At 47.1% G+C, this 23,956-nt stretch overlaps 1 protein-coding gene across 1 annotated transcript; it reads left to right on the top strand.

Moving 5' to 3' along the window:
- The first annotated feature begins 388 nt into the window (after positions 1 to 388).
- On the top strand, positions 389 to 23,403 carry VCP (valosin containing protein). Its single transcript, XM_034072724.1, has 17 exons — positions 389 to 544; positions 5,656 to 5,767; positions 6,148 to 6,320; positions 9,401 to 9,543; positions 10,510 to 10,640; positions 12,879 to 13,010; positions 13,376 to 13,478; positions 15,209 to 15,342; positions 15,587 to 15,722; positions 16,746 to 16,858; positions 17,512 to 17,676; positions 17,779 to 17,901; positions 18,973 to 19,185; positions 20,314 to 20,622; positions 21,549 to 21,704; positions 21,949 to 22,103; positions 22,946 to 23,403. Exons 1-17 carry the CDS (start codon positions 528 to 530, stop codon positions 23,049 to 23,051), a joined length of 2,421 nt encoding a protein of 806 aa, XP_033928615.1. The 5' UTR covers positions 389 to 527; the 3' UTR covers positions 23,052 to 23,403.
- The last annotated feature ends 553 nt before the right edge of the window (positions 23,404 to 23,956 follow it).

Below are 23,956 nucleotides of genomic sequence, written 5' to 3'. Positions count from 1 at the left end.
GATTGGCTGCTCCTGTGCCGCCACTCTCCTTTTCCTTGGCTGCTAGCCAATCGCCAGGCGCGACTCATCCCGGACAGCCGCGGAGGCGGGACTTTCCCCCAGTCCGTATTTTCCCATTGGTTGATTTTTGCCATTGGCTGCCAGGCCCGTGTTGCTAGGTAGAACGGCCACAGCGGGGCCGGGGCTGTGATTGGCTGACGGGTGTGACGGTGAGAAAACGGGAGGGGCAGGGTGCAGGAGGGAGAGCGCTCTTTCCTCCCCCCCCCCATCTCTGCCTCGCCGTTTCGGTGTCTCCCATTGGCTGAGGCGCCGGCCGGGCGGAGTTTCCGATTGGCCAGCGCACGCTGTTGCTAGGCAGACGAGGCGGCGCGGGGCTGCGGGGGGCGGTGCTCCCCATTCCGATGAGTCGGCTCTGAGGTTCAGTCAGCGCCGAGGCCGGAGCCGCCGCCGCCGCCAGCCCGACCGCCGCCACCCGTCCTGACGAGCAGCCGCCGCCCGCCTCCCCTCGCCCCTTCCCCCCCAGCACCATGGCCTCCGGTTCCGAGTAAGTGCGGGTTGTCCGCCCGCCCACCGGCAGGCCGCGGCCTAGGCCTCTCCGCCGCGGCGGCTGGGCCCGGCCCGGCCCGGCCTAGGCCGCGTTACCTCGGTTCTGAGCTGCGCGGCCCGGGCCCGCTCCGTCCCACGGCCACGCTGTGTCATGCAGGCCCCGACCGGGCGGAGGCGGTGCCGGGAGGGGGATGGGCCGCTCCCGGCTGGGCCTCCCCGGGAAGTGTCGAGTCATTGGGCTGGGGTGGGGGCGAGGCGAAGCCTGGGCGGGCAGGCCTGGCCTCCCGTTGGGCCTGGGACCTGTCCCTTCCACGGGGCCGCCGGCCTCCTGTGCGCCGGCAGGGCCCGGGCCGTCCCACCGGCGCTAGGCCTTAGCCAGGGAGGGCTTTGTCTTCATGGCTTGGAGCGGCTGTCGGGGCAGTGAGGAGGGGAAAGGCATGTCCCGGCCTCCACCCTGCAGCGGGCCGGGGCTAACGAGTGACTTGGCAAGAGCAGAGGCAGACATGTTGTGGCCGCTGTGGCAGCTGAGGCCATCGGCTCTATTTTCATCTCCGGTGTCTTACCTCGCTCTGTTTTCAGTTCCAGGCTGAGGATCATATTTCGTGCTCCTCAAAAAGCATTTGAGTAACAGTGGTCTCTTGGATCCCAGCCCATGTGGGTGAGCCACTTCACTGCCCCGTGAGAGGAGTGGAAATAGAGCCTAAAGTTGAATTTCCCAGATCCAGGAATACTTGGGAGTGACTTTTTGGCCGGGCCAGAGGCACTTTAGGTCTCTTTAGTGTCCTTTGTTTATGTTCTCCTTTTTGTTTGCAACTCCTGAAATCTAGACCTGCTTCATCCTGCTGAGTTCCACCAAGATGTGCCAAGAATTCAGTGTCTTTGGTAAAACTTGTGATGGAAGTGATGGTCTCAGGGGTGTATTTTGCAGTGAATGAGGGGAACAGTGTCATTAAAAATTAATTTCTGCTCGAGCAAACTTAGGACTACACAGGAACCAATGAAAGTTTCCCCAACTGGAAACCAGTTACTTTTAATTGCCATTTTGGGGGTCATTGCTGCTGGCAGCCATCTTGCTCTACTGGGGCCCAACATGGCGAGTAGCATTGCAAGAGCTAAGAGAATGTGGTTTCCAAAGGGATTCTTGTTTTCGTGTGCCTGCCTGCCTGAAACAGCTTTTGAGAACTTGGCATCCCAAGCAGGGGTATGAACTCACCGCTTGGTTGTCATGTGCTGTCCCAGTAAGCAGCTGCAATCATGGATACCTCATTCATTTGCTTCCATAGATAAATTGTTTCATGTGTATTTTGAGGGGATTTAATTCCTACCTGGGGAAAGCAGATCTGCCTGTAAAACGGATGTTCAGGGGTGTGAGAAGCCTCAGACTGGTTTTATCTCAGAAGCAAGTTGATGAGGACATTGATAAAAGGGCACAACAGTGTGCAGAAGGCATGACTCTTTTCACTTTAGTTATTGCAGCTGGAATCACTTTGGTTCAGTGACTTTTTGCTATATTTTTAGCACAGACTTGCAGACACAACTTGTTTCCTCAGTTTAAGTGAAGCTTTGGAGGTTGGTTGTTGTTTTGAGAAGAATCACTAACTGATAATTACCTTCTGCTCTTTCTCTTCATGCCACCTACCATAATGCGAAGCTGCTGGGCATTATCGCATGCTGAGCAAGGGGAGCTGTGACATAGATAAAAGCTATGAATTGATACTAAGTTCTAACAAGTTCCCTCACCCTTTGTCAAATGGGGCTGTTGTGACTGCTGTGAGAGAGAAAAGAGGAATGAGGATGCGAATGGGCAGCCCATCGAGTTTGCTTCAGTTTTATCGATGCCTTATTCTTCATATGCAAGTTTGGCCATTAGCTGTGCCATTATGGCACAGGGGCAGGCTTGATACAGGCTTTGAATTTCCTTTTAATTCCAAAGAGCTCTAAAACTATGTTTTGTGTTTGGTTTATCTCTTTGTTGAGTCAAAGAAAGAAAGGAGCAAGAATGAAAGTGTGTGAGGGAGCTGACCTACAGGGTGAGTAAGGGAGATGATCTAGAGGATTTACACCACTCTCTCTGACAGGAAGCTTATTGAGGAGCTGTAAAAACTACCTGGGTTAGCCATCTGTCCTGCCACTTGATGAAGTTTACTAGCACACATGAGAAAGTTGGCAGGAGGGAGCCCCAGCCCATGCCTTGGGCTTTCCGGCTTCGTGTTCCAGTTCATGCTGTCCTTTCCTGATGATGGGTGTCAGGGATTCTCTGAGCATGGTTGAGGTGCACAGGTATATTTTGCTCTGTCATTTCAGTTACACACTGGAATGTGTAACTCTTTGTGAAAGCATAAGGAACACCCAGGAGAGATGCAATAAGTGCAAATAGTGATAATAGTAATACTCTGAATTGCTTCTGGAACATAGGCAGCGTGTGTCTCTCAAAGTCTGTCGGAGAAATAGGATCACTCTGCTACGTAGCTGACATGAAATGTCATAACACCTTTGTTTCTTTGTCTGCAGTACTCTCAGGTCAGAAAATTGAAGCTGACCTTGCACATGTAAATGCCTACATCTGAGACCTGTGTTCCATTTTTAATGCGTCCAAGCTTTTCGATTGCTTTAAGTGCAGTGATGTACTGACAACATTGATCCAGCCCTTGCTTCTTACTTCAGAAACTGTAGATTTAAGTGCTTCGGTACTAAAACTTTTCTTCTCCTGTTTAGCAGAACCATGTTGACCTCTTGCTGTGCTCTTCAGCAGTGCTGCATATCTGAAGGTGTCTGAACTTTCTTTCCAGATTCATGCAGCTTTTTGTTTATGGACAGTTTTGGTTCAAAAACTTCCATTTGCTGCCCAGTTCTTTTTTTCTTTTATGTTTATCTGTCCCACACTGTTTTTCAGACAGCCTGGAAGTGACTGCATCCCATGGGACAGACACTCAGTTTCAAAAACAGTTTATGTAGCCAAACTCTGGCAGTAGTTTTCTTATCAACAGCCCTTTGGATCCACATCTTGTGTGCAGAGGGGTATGAGTTACATGCACACTTTCAACAGGCTAAACAGGAGTATTGTTTCTTTCTGGTGTTGCTTAGGTGAAGTTCTAAAATCTTTGTCCTAAATTAATTTCCAGTGGCTATGAACTAACATTGAGGCAAGGTCCTTACTAGTAGGTTGTTTGGCTTAAGCACTGTTGGAACCACAAGATCCTCTCTTGGCTTGACAATGTATTGGTTCAGTTTTCTTACTGCTTGCTCAGTTTTCCTGGAAATCTCAGACTTTTTAGGACTCTACAAATACCACATGATAGGTTGAAGATGAAGTTCATGAGCTCCTTCCAGGGTGTATCCAGCAGCCTGCTTTGTGTCTTCTTGGGTTTGGAGAATGGATCTGTAACATCTTACATTGAAGGGGATGGATGCTGATGGCTTAAATCTTGCACCCTTTCAATAAAAAGAGGAAAAAGGTGACTTTCCCAGTGCTGGCAGTCCATGAAAGACCTGTTTTGCAGCTACTCCTTTTGTTAACTTAAAATGACATTGTCTGTCATTTGCCACGTTTCCCATGCTATCAGGGCTTATATGAAGCTTGAAAACCTCTTGGAAGCAAGCTGTCTGCCTTCCAAGGCTTGCTTGGTGGTGTTCCCCCTTTTACATGTTAGAGAAAGAACCCAATAGCACATAGCCTGTCTTGGAAAAACCTCTTCCCTGAGGGGTGGGGAGGGCCTGGGGTAATATTACAGGGTACGTATGTCACCCCTCTAACAGACTTCTAAAAATGCTTCTGCCTTGTATCTAATCTGAACTACCCTGTTTAAGTCTCAACCTGTCACCCCATGTCCTGTCACTACAGTCCCTAATGAAGAATCCCTCCCCAGCATCCCTGTAGGCCCCCTTCAGATACTGGAAGGCTGCTATGAGGTCTCCACGCAGCCTTCTCCTCTCCAGGCTGAACAGCCCCAACTTTCTCAGCCTGTCTTCATACAGGAGGTGCTCCAGTCCCTGATCATCCTCGTGGCCTCCTCTGGACTTGTTCCAACAGTTCCATGTCCTTTTTATGTTGAGGACACCAGAACTGCACACAATGCTCCAAGTGAGGTCTCAGAGAGCAGAGTAGAGGGGCAGGATCACCTCCTTCGACCTGCTGGTCACACTCCTTTTGATGCAGCCAAAGTGCCAGCAGCATTGTCCACAAAGCTTCCTACTCCTTGCTGGTGCTTTTTGCTTGCTCAGGACAAAGCCAGACTTAATTTTTTTGTCAGAATCAAACCAAACTCTGCAGAGTTTTCTGGTCTGACCCTAGGCACTGGCACATCTGGAATACTTGGAGAAAGCAGCCAGGCATGCACCAAGGGAAGTTACTACAGTCCACCACTGTTGTGGCTGGCTGAAGTGCAGATTCAAGGGAATCAGTTGTTTCAAATTCATATTTATTTCATAGAGGCAATGATTTGCTGTATTAGATTTTGAAGGAAAATACTTAATTTGCCTTTCTTCTGTTTCCTTGCTCTGTTTTGTTAAGGGGGACTAGTTGTATTTCTTGTGGCATACTGGGCTGGAGATTGCAGTGACTTTGGTGAAGGTATCATGGGAAGGTGCTTATCTTCTGTAAAATAAAGAAACCCCCATTTTGAATGTTTCTACTGGCTTGCTAGGTTTAACTAATAAGCCTCGACAGTGTAAACTCTTACAGCTCTTCCTGTTAGGGAAGCTGCAGCATTGTCCTTTAATTCCCCTATTTATCTGGGATTTGACACCAAATAGACTTCAACTTTTGTCTTGGTAGCAGTGGTTACATGTGATTTCAGATGAGCCTGACTAATTCTTTTAAGCAAAACATCTTGCAGTCAGCAGTATTTCACTGACCACTTCTGTTCAGAGATAGTTTCGTAGCTATTTCCATTGGAGGCTACTGAAGTAGTTACATTTACTGACAGAAAATATTGTGCTTTGAACTCCTTTAGCAGGTGCCTGGGAAAATATTCTCCTTTGTCTAAAAGTGTAGTTTACAAAAGTCAAGGTAGCAAAGAAGCCTGTAGAGAATGGATATTAAAACAGGCAGAGGGTGGAAAGGGGACAGCATTTATCACTCAGACTCATAACTTCTGTTTTCTTTACCAGTTCTAAAGCAGATGACTTATCGACCGCAATTCTGAAGCAGAAGAACAGGCCGAATCGGTTAATTGTTGATGAAGCCATCAATGAAGACAACAGTGTTGTGTCACTGTCCCAGGTGTGTCATCTGTAAAAGCAAAGCATTTAATCTGGTAATTTATAAGCTGTTGGTGTGTATTGGCTTGAAAGGTAACTTTGCAACCTGAGTCTGAGTATTGTGTCAGCAGCTGCAGCTGTGGGAAGTACGGGGTGGGGGTTATCTTGTTTCCTAATGCTCTTCTATGTTAAAAGTATATATTGATCTCAGATTGTGAGATTCAGTAGAACTTGCTTCCATAGTCTGACTTCAGGATTGACTCTTGACCACCTGAGAGGGAGTCGGTTCTTGTGGACTCAGTATATTGTTCCCAAGACGTTATTTTCCAAAATCAACTGTCATTTAAATGCTTGCATTCTTGTTTTGTCAAAAGCTTGTGCTAATTCTGTCACTATTTACAGGCGAAAATGGATGAATTGCAGCTGTTCAGAGGAGACACTGTTCTGCTAAAAGGAAAGAAGAGGAGAGAAGCAGTCTGCATTGTTCTGTCAGATGATACCTGCTCAGATGAGAAGATTCGTATGAACAGGGTTGTTCGCAACAACCTGAGAGTGCGCCTGGGTGATGTGATCAGGTAAGGATTTGCTTGCTAATCCTTGCCTGTCCTGGGTTGCCTGAATGATCTGTGTGGTGGTTCTGAACTGACTGAGTCTGCAATAGAGTCAGGGTCTGCAGGAAGTTCTCTTACATCTTGCAGAGGAGATCACAGAAATGCTTGCAAGATCATAGAATCATAGAACAGTTAGGGTTGGAAAGGACCTGAAGATCATTTAGTTCCAACCCCCCTGCCATGGGCAGGGCCACCTCACACTAAACCATGTTACCCAAGGCTCTGTCCAACCTGGCCTTGAACGCTGCCAGGGATGGAGCATTCACAGCCTCCCTGGGCAACCCATTCCAGTGCCTCACCACCCTCACAGTAAAGAATTTCTTCCTTATATCTAAATTTTCCCTGTTTAAGTTTGAACCTGTTAGCCCTTGTCCTGTCACTACAGTCCCTAATGAATAGTCCCTCCCCAGCATCCCTGTAGGCCCCCTTCAGATACTGGAAGGCTGCTATGAGGTCTCCACGCAGCCTTCTCCTCTCCAGGCTGAACAGCCCCAACTTTCTCAGCCTGTCTTCACATGGGAGGTGCTCCAGTCCCTGATCATCCTCGTGGCCTCCTCTGGACTTGTTCCAACAGTTCCATGTCCTTTCTATGTTGAGGACACCAGAACTGCACACAATACTCCAAGTGAGGTCTCACGAGAGCAGAGTAGAGGGGCAGGATCAACTCCTTTGACCTGCTGGTCACGTTTCTTTTGATGCAGCCCAGGATACAGTTGGTTTCTGGGCTGCAAGCACACACTGAAGCTGGCTCATGTTCTTTTTCTCATCAACCAACACCCCCAAGTCCTTCTCTGCAGGGCTGCTCTGAATCTCTTCTCTGCCCAACCTGTAGCTGTGCCTGGGATTGCTCCCACCCAGGTGTAGGACCTTGCACTTGGCATGGTTAAACTTCATGAGGTTGGCATCAGCCCACCTCACAAGCGTGTCAAGGTCCCTCTGGATGGCATTCCTTCCCTCCAGCATATCAGCAGAACCACACAGCTTGGTGTCATCAGCAAACTTGCTGAGGGTGCACTGAATCCCATTGTCCATGTCACCAACAAAGATGTTGAACAAGACTGGTCCCAACACCGATCCCTGAGGGACACCACTCGTTACTGGTCTCCAGCTGGACATTGAACCGTTGACCACAACTCTTTGAGTGCGACCATCCAGCCAGTTCTTTATCCACCGAGTGGTCCTCCTATCAAATTGATGTCTCCAGTTTAGAGACAGGGATGTTGTGTGGGACAGTGTTGAACGCTTTGCACAAGTCCAGGTAGATGACATCAACTGCTCCACCCCTCTCCATCAGTTCCATAGCCCCATTATAGAAGGCCACCATATTGAATCAAGGATCTCTCTTTATTTTTTAGTGTTTCTGCTGTATGCGTATTCAGATTAATGTTATTAAATTATTCTGAAGTTTCTTGAAGTCTCTTCAGGACCTTCAGAAGCCCAGGCCCTGTTACTAAACTGAGTGGTTCATTTATCCCACTGCTGTCACATCCCAAATTCACATTGTCAGATGAACTTGCAAATGTTTCTTGTCTACCTTTTTTGTGTCCTCAGTGTTAACTGTGCGAAGGCATTAAGCAACACTGTAGTTTATCTTGTAGTATCTGTGGCAAACAGAAGTTAAAACGCGTGCTAGAAATGAGTGACAAAAACGTGAACCAGTCAAATAGCCAGGTTAAAAACCTTTGAAGGATGTTTATATACCAGTTTTCCATGGAAGATGTTTGTATTCCAATTCCATGAGAATGTCTCGTGTGTTCTGGGAGAATTGAAGCCTGGTTTCTGACAGTACGCTTTCTGAGGCAGTCTCTGGAATAACCTTAAAATGCAAGATGTGTTTCAAGTAAACTTTGTAGAGGAAAAAAATGAGGCTGTTCTCCCCATCCCACCACTAGAAAACACAAGTTTTAAGCACTGCTGTAGCTGGAACAGAACAGTGCTTTGTGCCAGTCTGGATTTAAAATGAAGGTGATTCTTTACTTAACCTCATGTGAGTAACTTGTTGGAGTAACTTCTGTCAGTTCAGCCTGTGTTCTCCCCTCCTCTGCTGGGAGTGTGCCTGTGTACTTCTCAGCCTCCCAAATCTGTTACCAATTGTCTTAAATTCATTGCGGGGGTGAGAAAATTTTAACACTTCTTGACCTTGAAGTTTTTCTTGCTGGTCTCTGACTGCTTTATTGTGCTAGTTTCTGTGGTTTGTTTTTTGCCAAAATCCAGACTCATGCACTAATAACTTCCAGCTTGTGGTCTGTCTTTGCCTTTACCCTTCTGCTGTGTCCTCTCTATAAAGCATGTGGTAGAAGAATCCAGTCAGGGTCTTTAACAAGGCTCGCATATGAAGAGATGCATTCTCAGCTGAAGTTCCACATAGGCTCTTACTAGCTGGCAAAGCCAGTTTGAGCTCTCTGCCAGAGCCTGATACTCTGTCTTAGGCTGCAAAGTAATAATTGCAGTGTTTATTTAAGAAGAAGGAAGGGGCCTTCAGACTTTAAGCTAAATGTCAGCCTCTCTAAGATGTGACTGACGGACACCTGGCTGCCCCTGGCTAGTACTGCAGGAGCCCTTGCTCCAAGTCAGAGTTGTTGGCCATAGGGACTCTGCTGTCTGTTGGAAATTGGAGAGAGGCAGGAGGAAAGAGCTGCTTCCAGCTCCCTTTTCCCTTGCAACTCGTTCAGGAGTAGCTCGTTGTTGAAAAAAAAGTTAGCTTGTGACTCTTAGAGTTCTTTAGGGTGCATTAGTAACTTGTGAATGTGCTATGGAGATAGCGATGGGGGCTACAGAAGAGCAGAAGGGTCAGAAGAAAGCATGAAATTCCCCAGTGTTGGCTAAGAGCAGTGAAGGAAAGCGTGTTGTGAAAGCTGGCTCTTGATTGGTATGGTTTTTGCATAGTTAGCATTGAAATGTTGTTATGCAGGTGGAAATCCCATCAGGGCTTTGGAGAGTTCTTTCTGTTTTTTGTACTGGCCTGGGAAGGGGCATCATTGACGTTTCCAGACTCGAGTTAAGTCCAGCATGACGTGGCTAACTGGAGTTTCCTTCTGTTGCAGCATCCAGCCTTGCCCAGATGTGAAATATGGCAAACGTATCCATGTGCTGCCAATTGATGACACAGTGGAAGGGATCACAGGAAACCTGTTTGAAGTCTATCTCAAGCCATACTTCCTGGAAGCGTACAGACCCATCAGGAAAGGTAATAGTGCCTGTTACTCAAGTCCTGGTGGTGGTGAGTGTGAGCTAGTCTTGAGACTTCAATATACAGAATTTCTAGCTCATACAGATCTCTGTGAAGCATTAGACTGACGTCTGTAAAGTGAGATTTTGCTGGTGCTGATTTAATTTTCCTAGTCTTCAGAAGAAATGGTGATTGCTGCTGCTGTGTGGCTGAGTAACTTGATAGTTTGGGGTGGGAGTTGTGCTACATGAGATTGGAGAACATGAGAAAAGCCTCAGGTAGAACTCGGGAGAAAATCTCATTAAACTAAGTGGCTACCACGTGATGGAACTGGAGAGTTGCTGCCATAGAATTGGGGATTTGTTTGGATGTACCAGTTGGCACCCTGATTAAATTCATTTCTTCAGAGTAATTTAATCATTAATTGGGAGACCATGTAGAAATCCAAATACTCTTTTGGAGCTGTGCTAGCAGCACTTCTGCTGGTACAAAGGGTCCTAATACACTGTTGCACAAGTTGAAGTTAATCCAGTTTCTATACCCCAGCTTAGCGAGGAGTAGTAGTGCAGTATTATATATCAGTCTAGTTTTGGAGATAACCAGCTGTAACTAGTAAAAACTAATTATGCAACTTCAAAATGTTGAGTATTAAGTTAAGACTCTTTGTTTCAGAAATACTAAATTGAAACTGATTGAAAAAGAAATGTGATTCCTTGCCTTTGTACTGTGTATTTAGGCAGCATCCTATTCTATTGTTTGCTTGTTTTGTTTGTTACTAGAGGAAATTTGAGAACTTAACTGCTGTGGATCTAAACTGTGCCTGGATCATCACAGTACATGCAGCTCTGGAGTTCAGAATGCAGAGCATGCCAGCAGCCTATGCCTATAACCCCTTTCCCTGTCCTCTGGCACTACTGCTAGTACAAGGGTAGACTTTTTGCAGATGTCTGTTGCAGCAGGCTACTGAAGTATGGGTTTTTACAGGTGACATCTTCCTGGTACGTGGAGGGATGCGTGCAGTGGAGTTCAAAGTGGTGGAGACAGACCCAAGTCCGTACTGCATAGTGGCTCCAGACACAGTGATCCATTGTGAAGGAGAGCCTATCAAGCGAGAGGTGAGCAGAATCCTGCCACGCAGTTCTACTGAATCCCCTCTGGCCAGAATCTGTGACAGTGCTTGAGAGCAGCAGTGTTTGCATTTCCTGTTTTGGCATACATTAAAAACTCTGGTTTCAAGAGATGTGCTGCTGCGGAAGGTAGTCAGAGAAATGTATTTTCAGTGTCCTCCTTCATATGCTGAGATAACATCACTGTGTAGGTTTGCTGAAGAGATGCTATACTTTGGCAGCAGCTGGTTTTGCATCTACTTCCAGATATCTCATGCTGGAGTTGAATCTTTGAATTCCAGACTTCCCTTGATGCATAGCAGGGAGAGCTGCTGTTAAATTTCATGTGAAAAGAAAGCAATTAGTGCTTTTTCAGTGATAAATTTGAAATCCCCATGTGATTGACTTTAGGGGTCTGGGATTTAATACTTTTTAAAGTGTCTAGCCTTGAGTGTACCAAGCTTGAGACAGCCTCAGTATCTTGTCTGTCAGGTCTTAGCCACCTTGCTGTTGCACAGTAGAAAATATCAGAGAAATGAGCTAAGGTGGTTGTATACTTCATAAAAGTAAGTGCCTTTTTACCATCTGCACATCAGGGTGAGGGCTGGTTTGTAGTTAGGTGCCTTAATGAAAAAATTTACCTCTGTGTGACACTTGGAGCCTGCATCTGGACCCCCCCATGAGTTGAATTAGAGTTCTTCATGACACAGCAGAGACACTTAGAAGAAAGTTCAGCCAAGGCCATCAAGATGATAAGAAGCTGGAGGCCAGAATGAATGAGGAGAAGCTGGGAGAGTGGGATGATGCAGCCTGGAGAAGGGAAGACAAAGGGATAACTGCCTGATGGGAAATGTAGATGACCCGGCTGTTGTGAGAATTGTGCCCAGGCAGTGGGTCAAGAGAAATTCCCAGTAGTTAACTGGAAAAACATTTCCCCCAGCCCTGGAGCAGGGCCCAGGATGGGCAGGGATCTCCAAACCTGGACACCTTTGGTGTTAGGGAAAGCAGGACATTGAGTGACCTGTCTGAGGCAGTAATTCCCATCTGTATGTCTTTGTCATGGTTTAAAACCAAACTGCACAGCTCGTGTACTCACTCCCCCTCCTTGCTCCCTCAACTCCCAGAGAGTTAGGAAGGAGAATCCAAAGAATGTAGCCCCCATGGGTTGAGATAAGCACAGTTTAATAGCTAAGGTATAACACAAATCACTGCTGCTACTACTACTACAAATAATAATGATGAAGCCAATAACAAGTGAAGAGAATACAACACCTCACCAGCCACTGACCCATAACTCACCCCACCCTGCCCGACCGAGCACTGACCGATACCTCCTCCATCCCCCCAGAGCTCCAGCCCTTCCCGGGTTTCTCCCAGTTACATCCTGGGTATGACGTGCTATGGTATGGAATAGCTCTTTGGCTAGCCTGGGTCAGGTGTCCTGTCTCTGCTTCCTCCCGGCCTCCCCTCCTCCCTGGCAGAGCATGAGGCTCAAGAAAAGGCCTTGGACAAACCAAACATTTGAGCAGTAACTACAAACATAGGTGCTGTCAGCACCGTTCCCAGCCCGAAAGTCAAACCACAGCACTGCACCAGCTACCAAGAAGGAATAAAAATGACTGCTGCTGCTCAAACCAGGACATTCTTGGACTGAGCCTCTCTGAGATTCCAGGCTGTCTTATTTTATTTTTAGTGTGGCCTAATGTTACAGATATATGTGGCCAGCAGATATCTGGACAGCCAAATGAGTGGATGCTGTAGAGCTATACTGGAAGAGTTGGTTACATTTGATCTTATCCAAATGTCTGGATCATAACATTCTCTGTTAATTTGAGTCAATCCTAAAAGACAATACTACATCTGAGAATTGTATGGCGGCTTGAGTGTGTCAAGTAATTAGAGGTGTCACAGCTTAAGGAACATGTCTATTTTATACTGAGCTTCACGGTCTTTATTAGTGACATCAGAGGGTCACAGAGCTTGTTTTGTGCTGCAGTCTGTAAGGAACCTGGCAGTAGAGTCTGTTATTCAAGGTACATGCAGGCAGTACCCTCTGTATGTCTGGGAAAGCAGAGCTAAAATACAATTGTAGAAAACACCAGGAAGATTTGAAAGTCTTCCTGGATCTCGAGGATCTCAAGACAGCACAGAAACACCTACAAGCAAAACCCCATATTCCTGGCTTCTGTGGCCTGGGAGGGGTTGTTGAACTATTGTTTTCACTCAGATATACTTCCTTCCTGGTAGGATGAAGAGGAGTCACTGAATGAAGTGGGCTATGATGACATTGGTGGCTGCCGGAAGCAGCTGGCTCAAATCAAAGAGATGGTGGAGCTTCCCCTCCGACACCCTGCGCTCTTCAAGGCCATAGGGGTGAAGGTACGTTCCTCTTGATGTCAGAAGCTTGTGAGGCATTGGTGTGGATATAAGTAATGGGTGAGGACTTTTTTGTTTTAATGCTAGTGTTAGCAAATTATTTCCTTACATGTTCTGGACACATATACTGGCAGCTTTTAAAGTGGAGTGATGCTTTGAATCAGTGCTGTCAGTTACTGGCAAGATTTTTGTTTGTGTGTCATGCAAAGTAGAAAGGGTGTTGATGAGCAATGCTGGGATGGCAGCTGTTGCATGAGTTTGCATCACAATTTTGGACTGGCTTTATTAAATGCTTACAATTGCACTGTGAAGCTACTTGCACGTTGAAGTACTAGCTCACCACTGAAGTCCTTTGCCTTTGTCCTCAGCCTCCACGTGGGATCCTGCTGTATGGTCCTCCTGGCACTGGTAAAACACTGATTGCCCGAGCTGTGGCCAATGAAACAGGAGCTTTCTTCTTCCTGATCAACGGTAAATTTTGTGTCTGATTTGGCCCCAGATCTGCTGTGTGCTCATTCATTTGTCTTGTGGTAATGAATGGTCTCAATAGGGCTCACAGAGCCACGTTGTCTCTCTGACAGCCTTCCTTACCTCTTCCAAGCGTTTGGAAACATCTGTAGTGGCACTTCCCTTAAGCTTGACTGTGTTGTGTCAAGGTGTTTGGAACTTAGCTTTGGACTTGGAGTCTTATCTGTCTGGGTGTTCATTTATGTTGATGAGGACAGAGCTGGGAATGAAGCGCTGAGGTTATTCTGAGTGTATGGGGTGCAGGACACTCAGATCTGTTGCTGCCACCACATTCATTCAGAAAAGAAGCTGGTCTGTTGTGGATTACTTTTATCTCAGGTAAAGCACAAGATCTGTTTTGTTTCATGTAACATTAATTGGAGGGAGCTTCCCTGGAAGCTATAATGAGTATGGTAGGACTTAGCTACAAGCGACAGCCTCCTGTCAATAGCTCTCACCTAAACCAGCTGGGATGGTTGCTGATTATGTCCAGTAAGGACTGAATTCCTCACTGCTTTTACAGTCAGTGCTGGAATAACTGAACATTTTAAGGTGTACTGCTTTGCTTTTCTGATTTCAGTCACACAGACCCATGAAGGTGATAGCAAAGGAGTGTGTAGCACAGCATGGAAGTAAGGAAGTGACTTCCTTTGTATCTTGAGACAGCAGATGTAAATGGGCTGGTTTTAACCATATGTCGCCCTTGTCATATACTTCCTGAAGTGTGGAAGCTGTCACTGAATACTAATGAGCCAGCCGTTTCCTTAGGCACTTGTACTCCTGTTGCATAATAAAAATAGCATTGTTGGAGTTAGTGGTGGGTTCTGTCTGCTGGTCCCGAGCCTGGAGCTGTTGTAGACAGAGCTGGTATAAGCTGGTGAGTTACCTGTAGTGGTACTCTGAGTACTGGTGGCTTTGCCAGGCTTCAGTGAGCTAGCAGCTTTGTGCTCCTGAGGGTCAGGTTTCTTTCTCTTGGGTCTTTTAGAAACATACTTTCATGACACTCTTAACATCATGGTGGAAAAATCCGTAAAAACAGAATGAATCTGTAAGCCTGCACTGTTGTTCAGTGGTTGTAGGAGATCTCAGGGGAATATGTCCTTCCTTGGGGGTTGATGTGCTCACACATTCTGAGGGGTTTATTTTTTATTTATCCTTTGAGAGGAGATGGGTTTATTGTTTGGGTTGTGTTTTTTTTTTTGGTTGGTTTTGTTGGTTTTTTTTTTAAATCATTTATAGGATCTTACAGAGGTAAATATATATCTGTGTGATATAAGCTAAAAGCAGCTTCAGTATCTTAGAGCTTTTTCCTTCCCTACTGTGACAGTTTATCACCATATAATTTGATTGCTTCTCTTGCAAGCTAGGACTGGCATTAACAGTGTGCGGTGGCTCACTGCAGAGAAGCTCACCAAGTGTGAAAATAGGGTAAGGAAAGAGGCAGTTAAAGGTAGCTCATTGACTAGCGCTGCATTCTGCTAGAGTAAACTGAAAGCATCAGAATAATTATAGAAGGTAATTCTGCACGCTGTTTTTGCCTGTTCAGCTGCAAATTTAGTGAATTCCGTTGTTAGTATTTGCTTTGGCTTGAAATATAGATTGTCCCATGTGAAAGTTGTACTAAGAAAGACTGAGCTGTGTGTCTTGGGGCTGGCTGCCTTTCTTCTGGGTGCCACAGTGCTGCTGTTTTTCAGGTCCTGAGATCATGAGCAAGCTGGCTGGTGAGTCTGAGAGCAACCTGAGGAAAGCCTTTGAAGAAGCAGAGAAGAATGCTCCTGCTATCATCTTCATTGATGAGCTGGATGCCATTGCTCCTAAGAGAGAGAAGGTAAAGAAAACCTGAAGGAGGTAAAGTAGTACCTCCGTTTTGGTAGTAGCTGTCATGAATCCCTGCATTTGAGTGCAGGGTAAAGCAGTTTTTAACTTAACACATTATTTCAGTTGGACATGAGAAGAATCGGGTATACTTCTGTAACAGCTCATGGCTGTCATATCTGTCCACTCTAGTGACATACTAGCTCCTGGCTGTGTTGTAGAGCTTTTGATCTAAGCTCTGCTTTCTCTCTCCATAGACACATGGAGAGGTGGAACGTCGCATAGTGTCTCAGCTGCTGACTCTTATGGATGGACTGAAGCAGAGAGCACATGTGATTGTCATGGCAGCTACCAACAGACCGAACAGCATCGACCCAGCACTCAGGCGATTTGGTAACCACAGCTACAGTGTTTTTCCTGTACATTATACACTTTGTTACAGGCTGTGCTTCAAGGGCTTTGGAAGGATTAAGCAGAAATTAATGCTAAACATCTTCTGTATGTTACATAAACTATTGACTTGTCTCCAGCTGCTTGCTTGAAATCCAATTCTAGGCTTCCAGCCTTTGGTATCATTTTTCATGCCATATTAGGGTAGAAATCTGTAGGAAAAAATCCCACTTTGAAAAGTATGTTAGCCTCTATACAGTGAACCTGTTTGAGGACATACTGAAGGAGTAAATGCTTAAGAGGATGTTCATGCCTTTGGTTGCAGAAGGTTCTGAATTGTCTGATTCTCTTACTGATAAGAAGTCCATTTCTGAGGTCCAAGTTTTTAGAACTTTGCATTGTGAATTAGTCTGGTATCAGAGCAGTTGGTACGGCCTGTAATGGCAACAAATCAAGTGTGCAGGGGGAAGTGGCCTCTTAAATATGTAGTGAGCCATTTGAATGCATAGCTATGGCTAGAGGACAATGATAGTGGAGGTATCTTGAGTTAATATTGCAGTAATACCTGGGTTTCCCAGCTCTCCAGACCCTGGGCCTACTTGTACTTCTATGAAAGCTCTGAAAAAAATAGAATTTCTCAGTATTTGCCTATTTTTGTGATGAGGACACAAAGGTAGTAATAAACACAAATGTGTCATTGTGCATTGGTTGAGGGCGGCATATTTTCCTAAAAATGGGGCTTAGAAAAAGTTACTAAGCCAGCAATCCTCAGTGTTACATAATCTTGAACTGCAGTTGATAAGTAGTCTCACTTCCCCTGCATGGCCAAAGCCTTTCCTCCTTCTCTGATCTGACTCTGCTGTCTACTGTGCTGACGGATGCTGCAGAGAAACCCAAAAGTGTGGCATTTTCTGAAATTGTATATTTGTGGCTTGCCATCGTGTTATTCAGTCAGAGGAAGGCAGCAGCTGCAGCTCCTCTGGTTTGCAGAATCAGCAGCTCAACATCATGTTTTGTATTCCCCAGGTCGTTTTGACAGAGAGGTAGATATTGGTATACCAGATGCCACTGGGCGCCTGGAGATCCTGCAGATCCACACAAAAAATATGAAGCTGGCTGATGATGTGGATCTGGAGCAGGTGAGTAGTGAGCTATTGGGAAAGCTTGTCTCTGCAGACAGATGTTCCTGGTGCTCTCTTATATAGTCGAATGGTTGTTAAGGTTTGATCACACAACTGGAGTTGCTCACTTAGGACAGTATGACGCTCTGTGAGTGTGTGATCTCTGGGCTTCCTTCTAACCAGTTTACCAGTGATCAGAAATCATCACTCACTATTATGGCTAAGTGAAACTGATGTGTATCAGTTCACTGTGGACATGCCTTACCACTGTCCTCCTGGGTCTTTTTCCTGACACATTCCCTTTTAAAGTAAAACAAGCCTAAAACAGCTCACACAGAGCTGGGTGAGCATTGTGGTGGCATTGGATAACACATGTAAACTGGGTGGTTCCTGCCATCTCTGTCCTGAATGAAGAACTGCAGTCCTCTGGGTTATCTTTCTGCAAGCCACCTGAATTCCAGTTGCAGCTTTGATCTCAAGCAGGAGGTGGAGCAGGAGTATCTTTGCCTGTTGAATATGTGGTAGCATTTGTCTTGAATCTGCAGCAAAGTACTGATGTTGCTGTCCTACAGAGCTTTGTTGCACTTCCCGGTGGGTGACCAGAGCATGCATTGCCCTTGCAGTGCAATTGCTTGTATCCCTGTGAGTCATAGTCAGTGCTCTGTTTTCAGGTGGCAAACGAGACCCATGGCCATGTTGGTGCTGACTTGGCTGCTCTTTGCTCAGAAGCTGCTCTTCAGGCTATCAGAAAGAAGATGGATCTCATAGACCTTGAGGATGAAACAATCGATGCTGAAGTGATGAATTCACTGGCTGTGACCATGGATGACTTCAGGGTAACGCAGGAGTGCCCTTTTCTTTGGGGTGCAATGTCTTAATTGCTTATCTGAAGCGAGTGTGAACTATTAGCATTCATATAATGCTGTTTCTTCTAACAGTGGGCTCTGAGCCAGAGCAATCCTTCAGCTCTTCGGGAGACTGTGGTGGAGGTGCCACAAGTTACCTGGGAAGATATTGGTGGTCTAGAAGATGTAAAGAGAGAACTCCAGGAGCTTGTACAGGTAAGGGTTTCCAGCAGATTTTTGCTTAACGTTCTTGAAAGATAATTAGAATAACAAGATCCAGTTCTTCAGATTCCCATTTGGGCTGTGAAGAGGGTAAGTGCAGAGGTTTTTATGGTATTTGGACTAAAAATATCATGCTGTCCATCTTGTTGAACTTGGAGAGGAAGACACTGGGAAACAGCATCAGGCTTTCCTTATCTGAGTCTCCTGTGTCACCTTGGGTGTGTGTTGTGTTACATGCAGAAACAGCAGCAGTTCTGCTTCTCTTTAAGTGGAGACCAGCAGTGTGACCACTGCTGAGAATTCACTCAAGGACTGGCTTTACATGCCAGAAAATGGATGAAGATATTTGTACAGAGAGCCTCTGAAGGGCTTCTCATCGGCATTACCACAGGTACAGGTGAGAAGTAATTCTGAAGCCTTCTATGAAGGGGAAGACTGGGACAGAAAGCAATGAATGATCTGTAGAAATTCCTGGGGGCTGTATTGGGGTGGTATGGGTTTGATACATTCCTGCTTTCATTTGGCACTGTAGGAACATCCTGTCTGTGAATAAAAGAATCTTAATTTTCAGCCTAATTTTCTGATGTTGAAATCGTCACCTGCCTCTGACCTTGTTGCTGAGGATAAATGCTCACATAATACACCTTGCCTGTCTCTGGAGAGCAGAGTGAATAGGTTAGATAATGAGCTGTTCCCTTTTGCGTCTAGGGGGCAGAGTGAAGTTGGGATTAAGTTGGAAAACTACCTGGACTGGTATTTAGTTCCTAGGAGGTGAATAGGTTGTTTAAGGTAGCTTTCTAATTTAGCTGTGGTGCTTTGCAAACCAGCTTCAGTTTAAAAACTCCAGCAGACAGGATCTTGTATTGAACCCACCAGAAATCTCAGGTAGTATTTCTGGTAGGAGGAGAAACAAAACTGACCTAGAGAAATATGCCCCTGCCCATGTCAGAGGCATTGGACTAGATGACCTTTGAAAGTCCCTTCCTGCCAAAACCATTCTGTGGTTCTAAAATACAGGTCTGTTATGCTTCATGAGAAGTTTTTGTTTGTTTTGATCTCCTTCAGTATCCTGTGGAGCATCCAGACAAGTTCCTCAAATTTGGCATGACCCCATCGAAAGGTGTTCTGTTCTATGGGCCACCAGGTTGTGGTAAGACACTGCTGGCCAAAGCCATTGCCAATGAGTGCCAGGCAAACTTCATCTCCATCAAGGGGCCGGAATTGCTCACCATGTGGTTTGGTGAGTCTGAAGCCAACGTGCGTGAGATCTTTGACAAGGTGAGTGCTGCTTCTGCTCGCTGTGCTGTGTTTGTGCCCAAGTACCCCCATAACTTTGCTGCATTTGTCACTCTGGCCTGGTGGTTGTTTGTGTCTTTTGTGTTTTCCCCACTTGCACTGAGAGTAGGAGCTGCTTTCCTGCAGTTAGGGAATTAATCCTCTTCAGCAACGTAGCTATTTACACTTGTTCTCTGGTTGCAGTTTGCATCTGTTGTTACAGGACGATAGATGCTCCAGTGCCCTACCAGTGAGGCTAGTGTTAGGATGGCACAGGATACCCTCTGTATCCCTGACAATTTACCTTAACAACTCATTAGCTGTCACCACCTAAAGATTTGCAAAATATCCTGTGTGTTCTTGTCCTGCAGTATACATGGCTTAGGAAGGAGCTCCATAAATAGAGTAAATAGAGTCACCTCCTGTCCCAGAAGGTATCAGCATGGAATATCTTGAGAATCTTCACCCTTGTAGCAAGGGAAGGTGCTGCCAGGACAAAGTAGCACTGAGAGTGAAAGCTTTAGGGAACCTCACAGGTGATCTAGTCCAGCTGTTCGTCCAGAGATAACTTGGGAATTTGATGGGTTGCTCAGGGCCTCATGTTTTGAGCACGGATGGAGAATCCCTGATGTCTCTGGGCCTGCATGCTAGTGTTTGAGCTGTCAGTGTGAAGAATTTCCTTATGTCTAGCTGGAATTTCCTTTGCAGCAGTTTGTGCTGGTGGGCTTCCATCTTTTCACTGCACACCTTGAAGAGAAATCTGGGTTTTCCCTATAACTACCCATGAGGTAGCTGAAGACAGTGATTGGGTTTCCCCCTTCCATCGGATATAACTCACCTACCCATACTTGAGTGCGTGAAGTGCCAATTGACATCCCCAGGTCTTACAGGGACAATTTGGTCCAGGCAGATTGTCTCCAGCTTTCCCTCTGGGCATCAGAGTTATCACACTTCAGCTTGTGTTTCAGGAGAGTCTGACTAAGGGTTTGTGTGGCAGGAGACCAACCTCTTCTTGCTGCAGCAGTGCTCTTATATTCCTTTTAAATGGTAGGGTAGGCATAGTCTGAAGTCATTGTGCTCCTTGCTGGGTGTTATTAACATGGACTAATTGTTCTGTTTTGTTTTTTGCAGGCCCGCCAAGCAGCCCCTTGTGTGCTCTTCTTTGATGAGCTGGACTCCATCGCAAAGGCTCGAGGTGGGAACATCGGCGATGGTGGCGGTGCCGCAGACCGTGTCATCAACCAGATCCTGACAGAGATGGATGGCATGTCCACCAAGAAGAACGTCTTCATCATCGGTGCCACCAACCGGCCGGACATCATTGACCCAGCCATCCTGCGCCCTGGCCGTCTGGATCAGCTCATCTACATCCCTCTGCCTGATGAGAAGTCCCGGGTGGCTATTCTTAAAGCTAACCTGAGGAAATCACCAGTTGCTAAGGTAGGACCTGCACCCTGAACATGTGTGGCTTGGGTTTGCTGTGTGCTGCACACATCTCTCACAAGCTGAGGGCAGAGCAGAGGGCTGGGGGCCACTCCAAGTGGTACTTGGTACAAGTGGGAAACCTCCAGTTCCTGAAGGATGGAAATGAAGAGGTAAAGGGAGGCTTGAGTTCTGAAGTGTCAGCAGGCCTTTGTCACAAAGTGGAGGTCTGCCCACAGTGCAGGAATAGGAAGGCCTGTACAACAAGACAGAAGAGATTCCTGCAGTCTGGAAGGAAAGTAAATGTAGAACATTTACTGTGGATGGGAAATGGAAATTGGAGAGGAAGCACTGCAGTTGATTATTGCTGAACTCAATCATAGGCAAGAGCTGTGTCCCTTGCCTGGGGCAGAGGCAATAATGTAGCTGATAGTTAATCATAGAACAGCAAATGTCCAGTGAGAGCTCAAGTTTTTTTATGTGAAGCTTACCTTTCGTGGCTCTGTTGAGAAGAGCTTCAAAGGAGATTGCTGTACTACCCCTTCAATTGAGAGGAAGGAGGAGGAGGTCCCTTCATGGAATAGTCAGGGTTGGAAAAGACCTCAAGATCATCTAGTTCCAACCCCCTGCCATGGGCATGGGTGCCTCACACCATTGTCTTGGAAATCCCCTTTGATTTCCAGTCCAGCAGTGTTCATTTGACTCCTAATTCTGAGACCTAATAGCCTGAATCCACAAGTGCAGAGGCATTTATGTAGGTGTTGTGAATTCTTGGTGGGTGGGTGCCTGCCTTTGTGTGCCATTAACTGCTCCCCAAACCAAGAAACTGAACAGCTGATCTTTCCAGAATTGCTCAGAGTTAAGGCAGCACCTTGATACCATGGACCTGAAGACACCTCTCTATCTGTAAGGTGCTGAGGAGGGACATCCTGTTTTTTCTCTAGGATGTCGACCTGGATTTCCTCGCTAAGATGACAAACGGCTTTTCGGGAGCTGACCTGACAGAGATTTGCCAGCGTGCCTGCAAACTGGCCATCCGTGAGTCCATCGAGAGTGAGATCAGGAGGGAACGTGAGAGGCAGATCAACCCCTCTGCCATGGTGAGTGGGGCCCTGAGCAATCCCTGCTCACCTGGGTGAGGTGTGGAGGGTTCCCCCCTCATGCTTGTGCTCAGAGGGTGGACCTGCAGCACCTTGTTCTTGTCTGGTGGGAGGTTGAGGCTCTCCTGGGCTGCTTCATGGTCAGGGTTCGTGGTCAGAGGCCCTCTCCAGGCCCTGCCCTGGTGGGTGTTGTGGCCTCCTGGCCCAGAGGGAGGCAGTCCATGGACCCTGTGTCCTGCTGCAGGAAGTGGAGGAGGATGACCCTGTTCCTGAGATCCGCCGGGATCACTTTGAGGAAGCCATGCGCTTCGCCCGCCGCTCCGTCAGTGACAACGACATCAGGAAATACGAGATGTTTGCACAGACTCTACAGCAGAGCCGTGGCTTTGGCAGCTTCAGGTAACCATGGGGGAGAGCCCCAGAGCAGAGCAGGGAGGCAGCTGCTGCTGGGCTCTGGGCAGCAAACCTCTCTTCTGCCACGCTTCTCCATTCTGCCCAGCATGCACAGCAGACAGCACGCTGTGGCTGTGCTGGAGGTCTGTTGTAGCTGCTCTGTTAGTCCTCCTGAAGCCCATTAACCTGTTTTGATAGAATCCTAGAATGGTTTGGGTTGGAAGGGACCTTAAAGCTCATCCAGTTCCAACCCCCTGCTATGGGCAGGGACACCTTCCACTGGAGCAGCTTGCTCCAAGCCCCTGTGTCCAACCTGGCCTTGAACACTGCAAGCAGTGCCCTGTGCCAACACCTCAGCACCCTCACAGGGAAGAGCTTCTGCCTAAGAGCTCATCTCAATCTCCTCTCTATCAGGTTAAACCCATTCCCTTTGTCCTGTTCCTACCTCCCCTTGTCAAAAGCCCCTCTCCAGATTTCTAACAGGCTCCTTCAGGTACTGGAAGACTGTGATTAGCAGAGGTGCTCCAGCCCTCTGATCGTCTTCCTGGCCTCCTTTGAACTCGCTCAAGCATGTCCATATCCCACTTGTGTTGATGGCCTCAGGGCTGAATGCAGGACTCCAGGTGGGGTCTCACACGAGCAGAGGGTCAGAATCAGCTCCCTTGAACACAAGCAGCAGCCAGCAGCTCTGTGAGCCTTTCGCATGACCTGCCCTAAGGCTCCATCCCATTTCCATTTGGGGTGTCCTACATGATGTGGGGTATTGGTGTGGAGGGAGGGATGTTGCTGAGCTGTGAGGAGGCTTCTGAACAGCATCTCTTCTCTCCCCTTTGCACCACTGCACACAGGTTCCCATCTGGTAACCAGGGTGGTGCTGGTCCCAGCCAAGGCACAGGAGGCGGCAGCGGGGGCAACGTGTACAGCGAAGACAATGATGATGATCTCTATGGTTAACTCGCTGTCCTCGGTGGACCAAACTCCAAATCAGGCCACGTTGTACAGGGGAATACAATGTTCAATGGACTTTTGGCTTCTTCATTCCTCAGTCAGAACAGTGTAGCTGCACGTCAGACTTTGTACAGGGGATGTTTTCTGCAGACACAGATCCAAACCATTGTTCAGCTGGGAGGCAGACAGTTCATTAACAAGGAGGGGAGCTGACTTAATTTCTGAGAAATTCCTGTTCTAGTTTATGTGGCAGAATCAGCAGCTTTAGCAAAGGGTACAACGCTAGCCTGTATAAAAAATATCACAAAAAAGCACCATAAAAATAATAAAAAAATAATAAAACCCCCACAAAACTCCACTCAGGCCCCAGCCCTTCCTTTGTGTGGTGCTGGGGCTGCCTGCAAACCCACCCCTGTCTCTGCTGTGGTGGAGCCCATCTGTGTGTGCATCCACTCCCTGCTGCCCCCGGGGTTGCTCTTCCTTTTAACACCCATTAGCTCACATTAGCAGAAGGAATCGCTTTGGAAGCAGCATCTGTGCTCTGGCAGCAGGTCCCTGGTGTGTCCTCTGCAGCAAAGGGCTCCAGCAGGTCCCATCTTGTCCACCCTGGCTGAGGGCAGCACGAGGGGCACTGAGGCTCTCATAGGATCACAGAATCAGCTGGGGAAGAGCTTAAAGGTACAACTGTTCCCCAGCACTGCCAAGGCCACCACTAACCCATGGCACTGAGGACCCCATCTGCACACTGTGTGAGCACTTCCAGGGATGTTGATTCTGCTGCTGCCCTGGGCAGCCTGTTCTGATGTCAGCACCCTCTGGGGGAAGGAGTTGTTGCTGATGTCCCATCTAAACCTCCCCTGATGCAGCTTGAGGCCATTTCCTCTTGTCCCATCACTTGTTTCTAGGGAGAA

Source organism: Melopsittacus undulatus, chromosome Z (assembly GCF_012275295.1).
Source record: "Melopsittacus undulatus isolate bMelUnd1 chromosome Z, bMelUnd1.mat.Z, whole genome shotgun sequence".
NCBI classification, from domain to species: Eukaryota; Metazoa; Chordata; class Aves; order Psittaciformes; family Psittaculidae; genus Melopsittacus; species Melopsittacus undulatus.
Note: the sequence above shows the minus strand (reverse complement) of the source record. Positions and strands in the feature narration are given on the sequence as shown.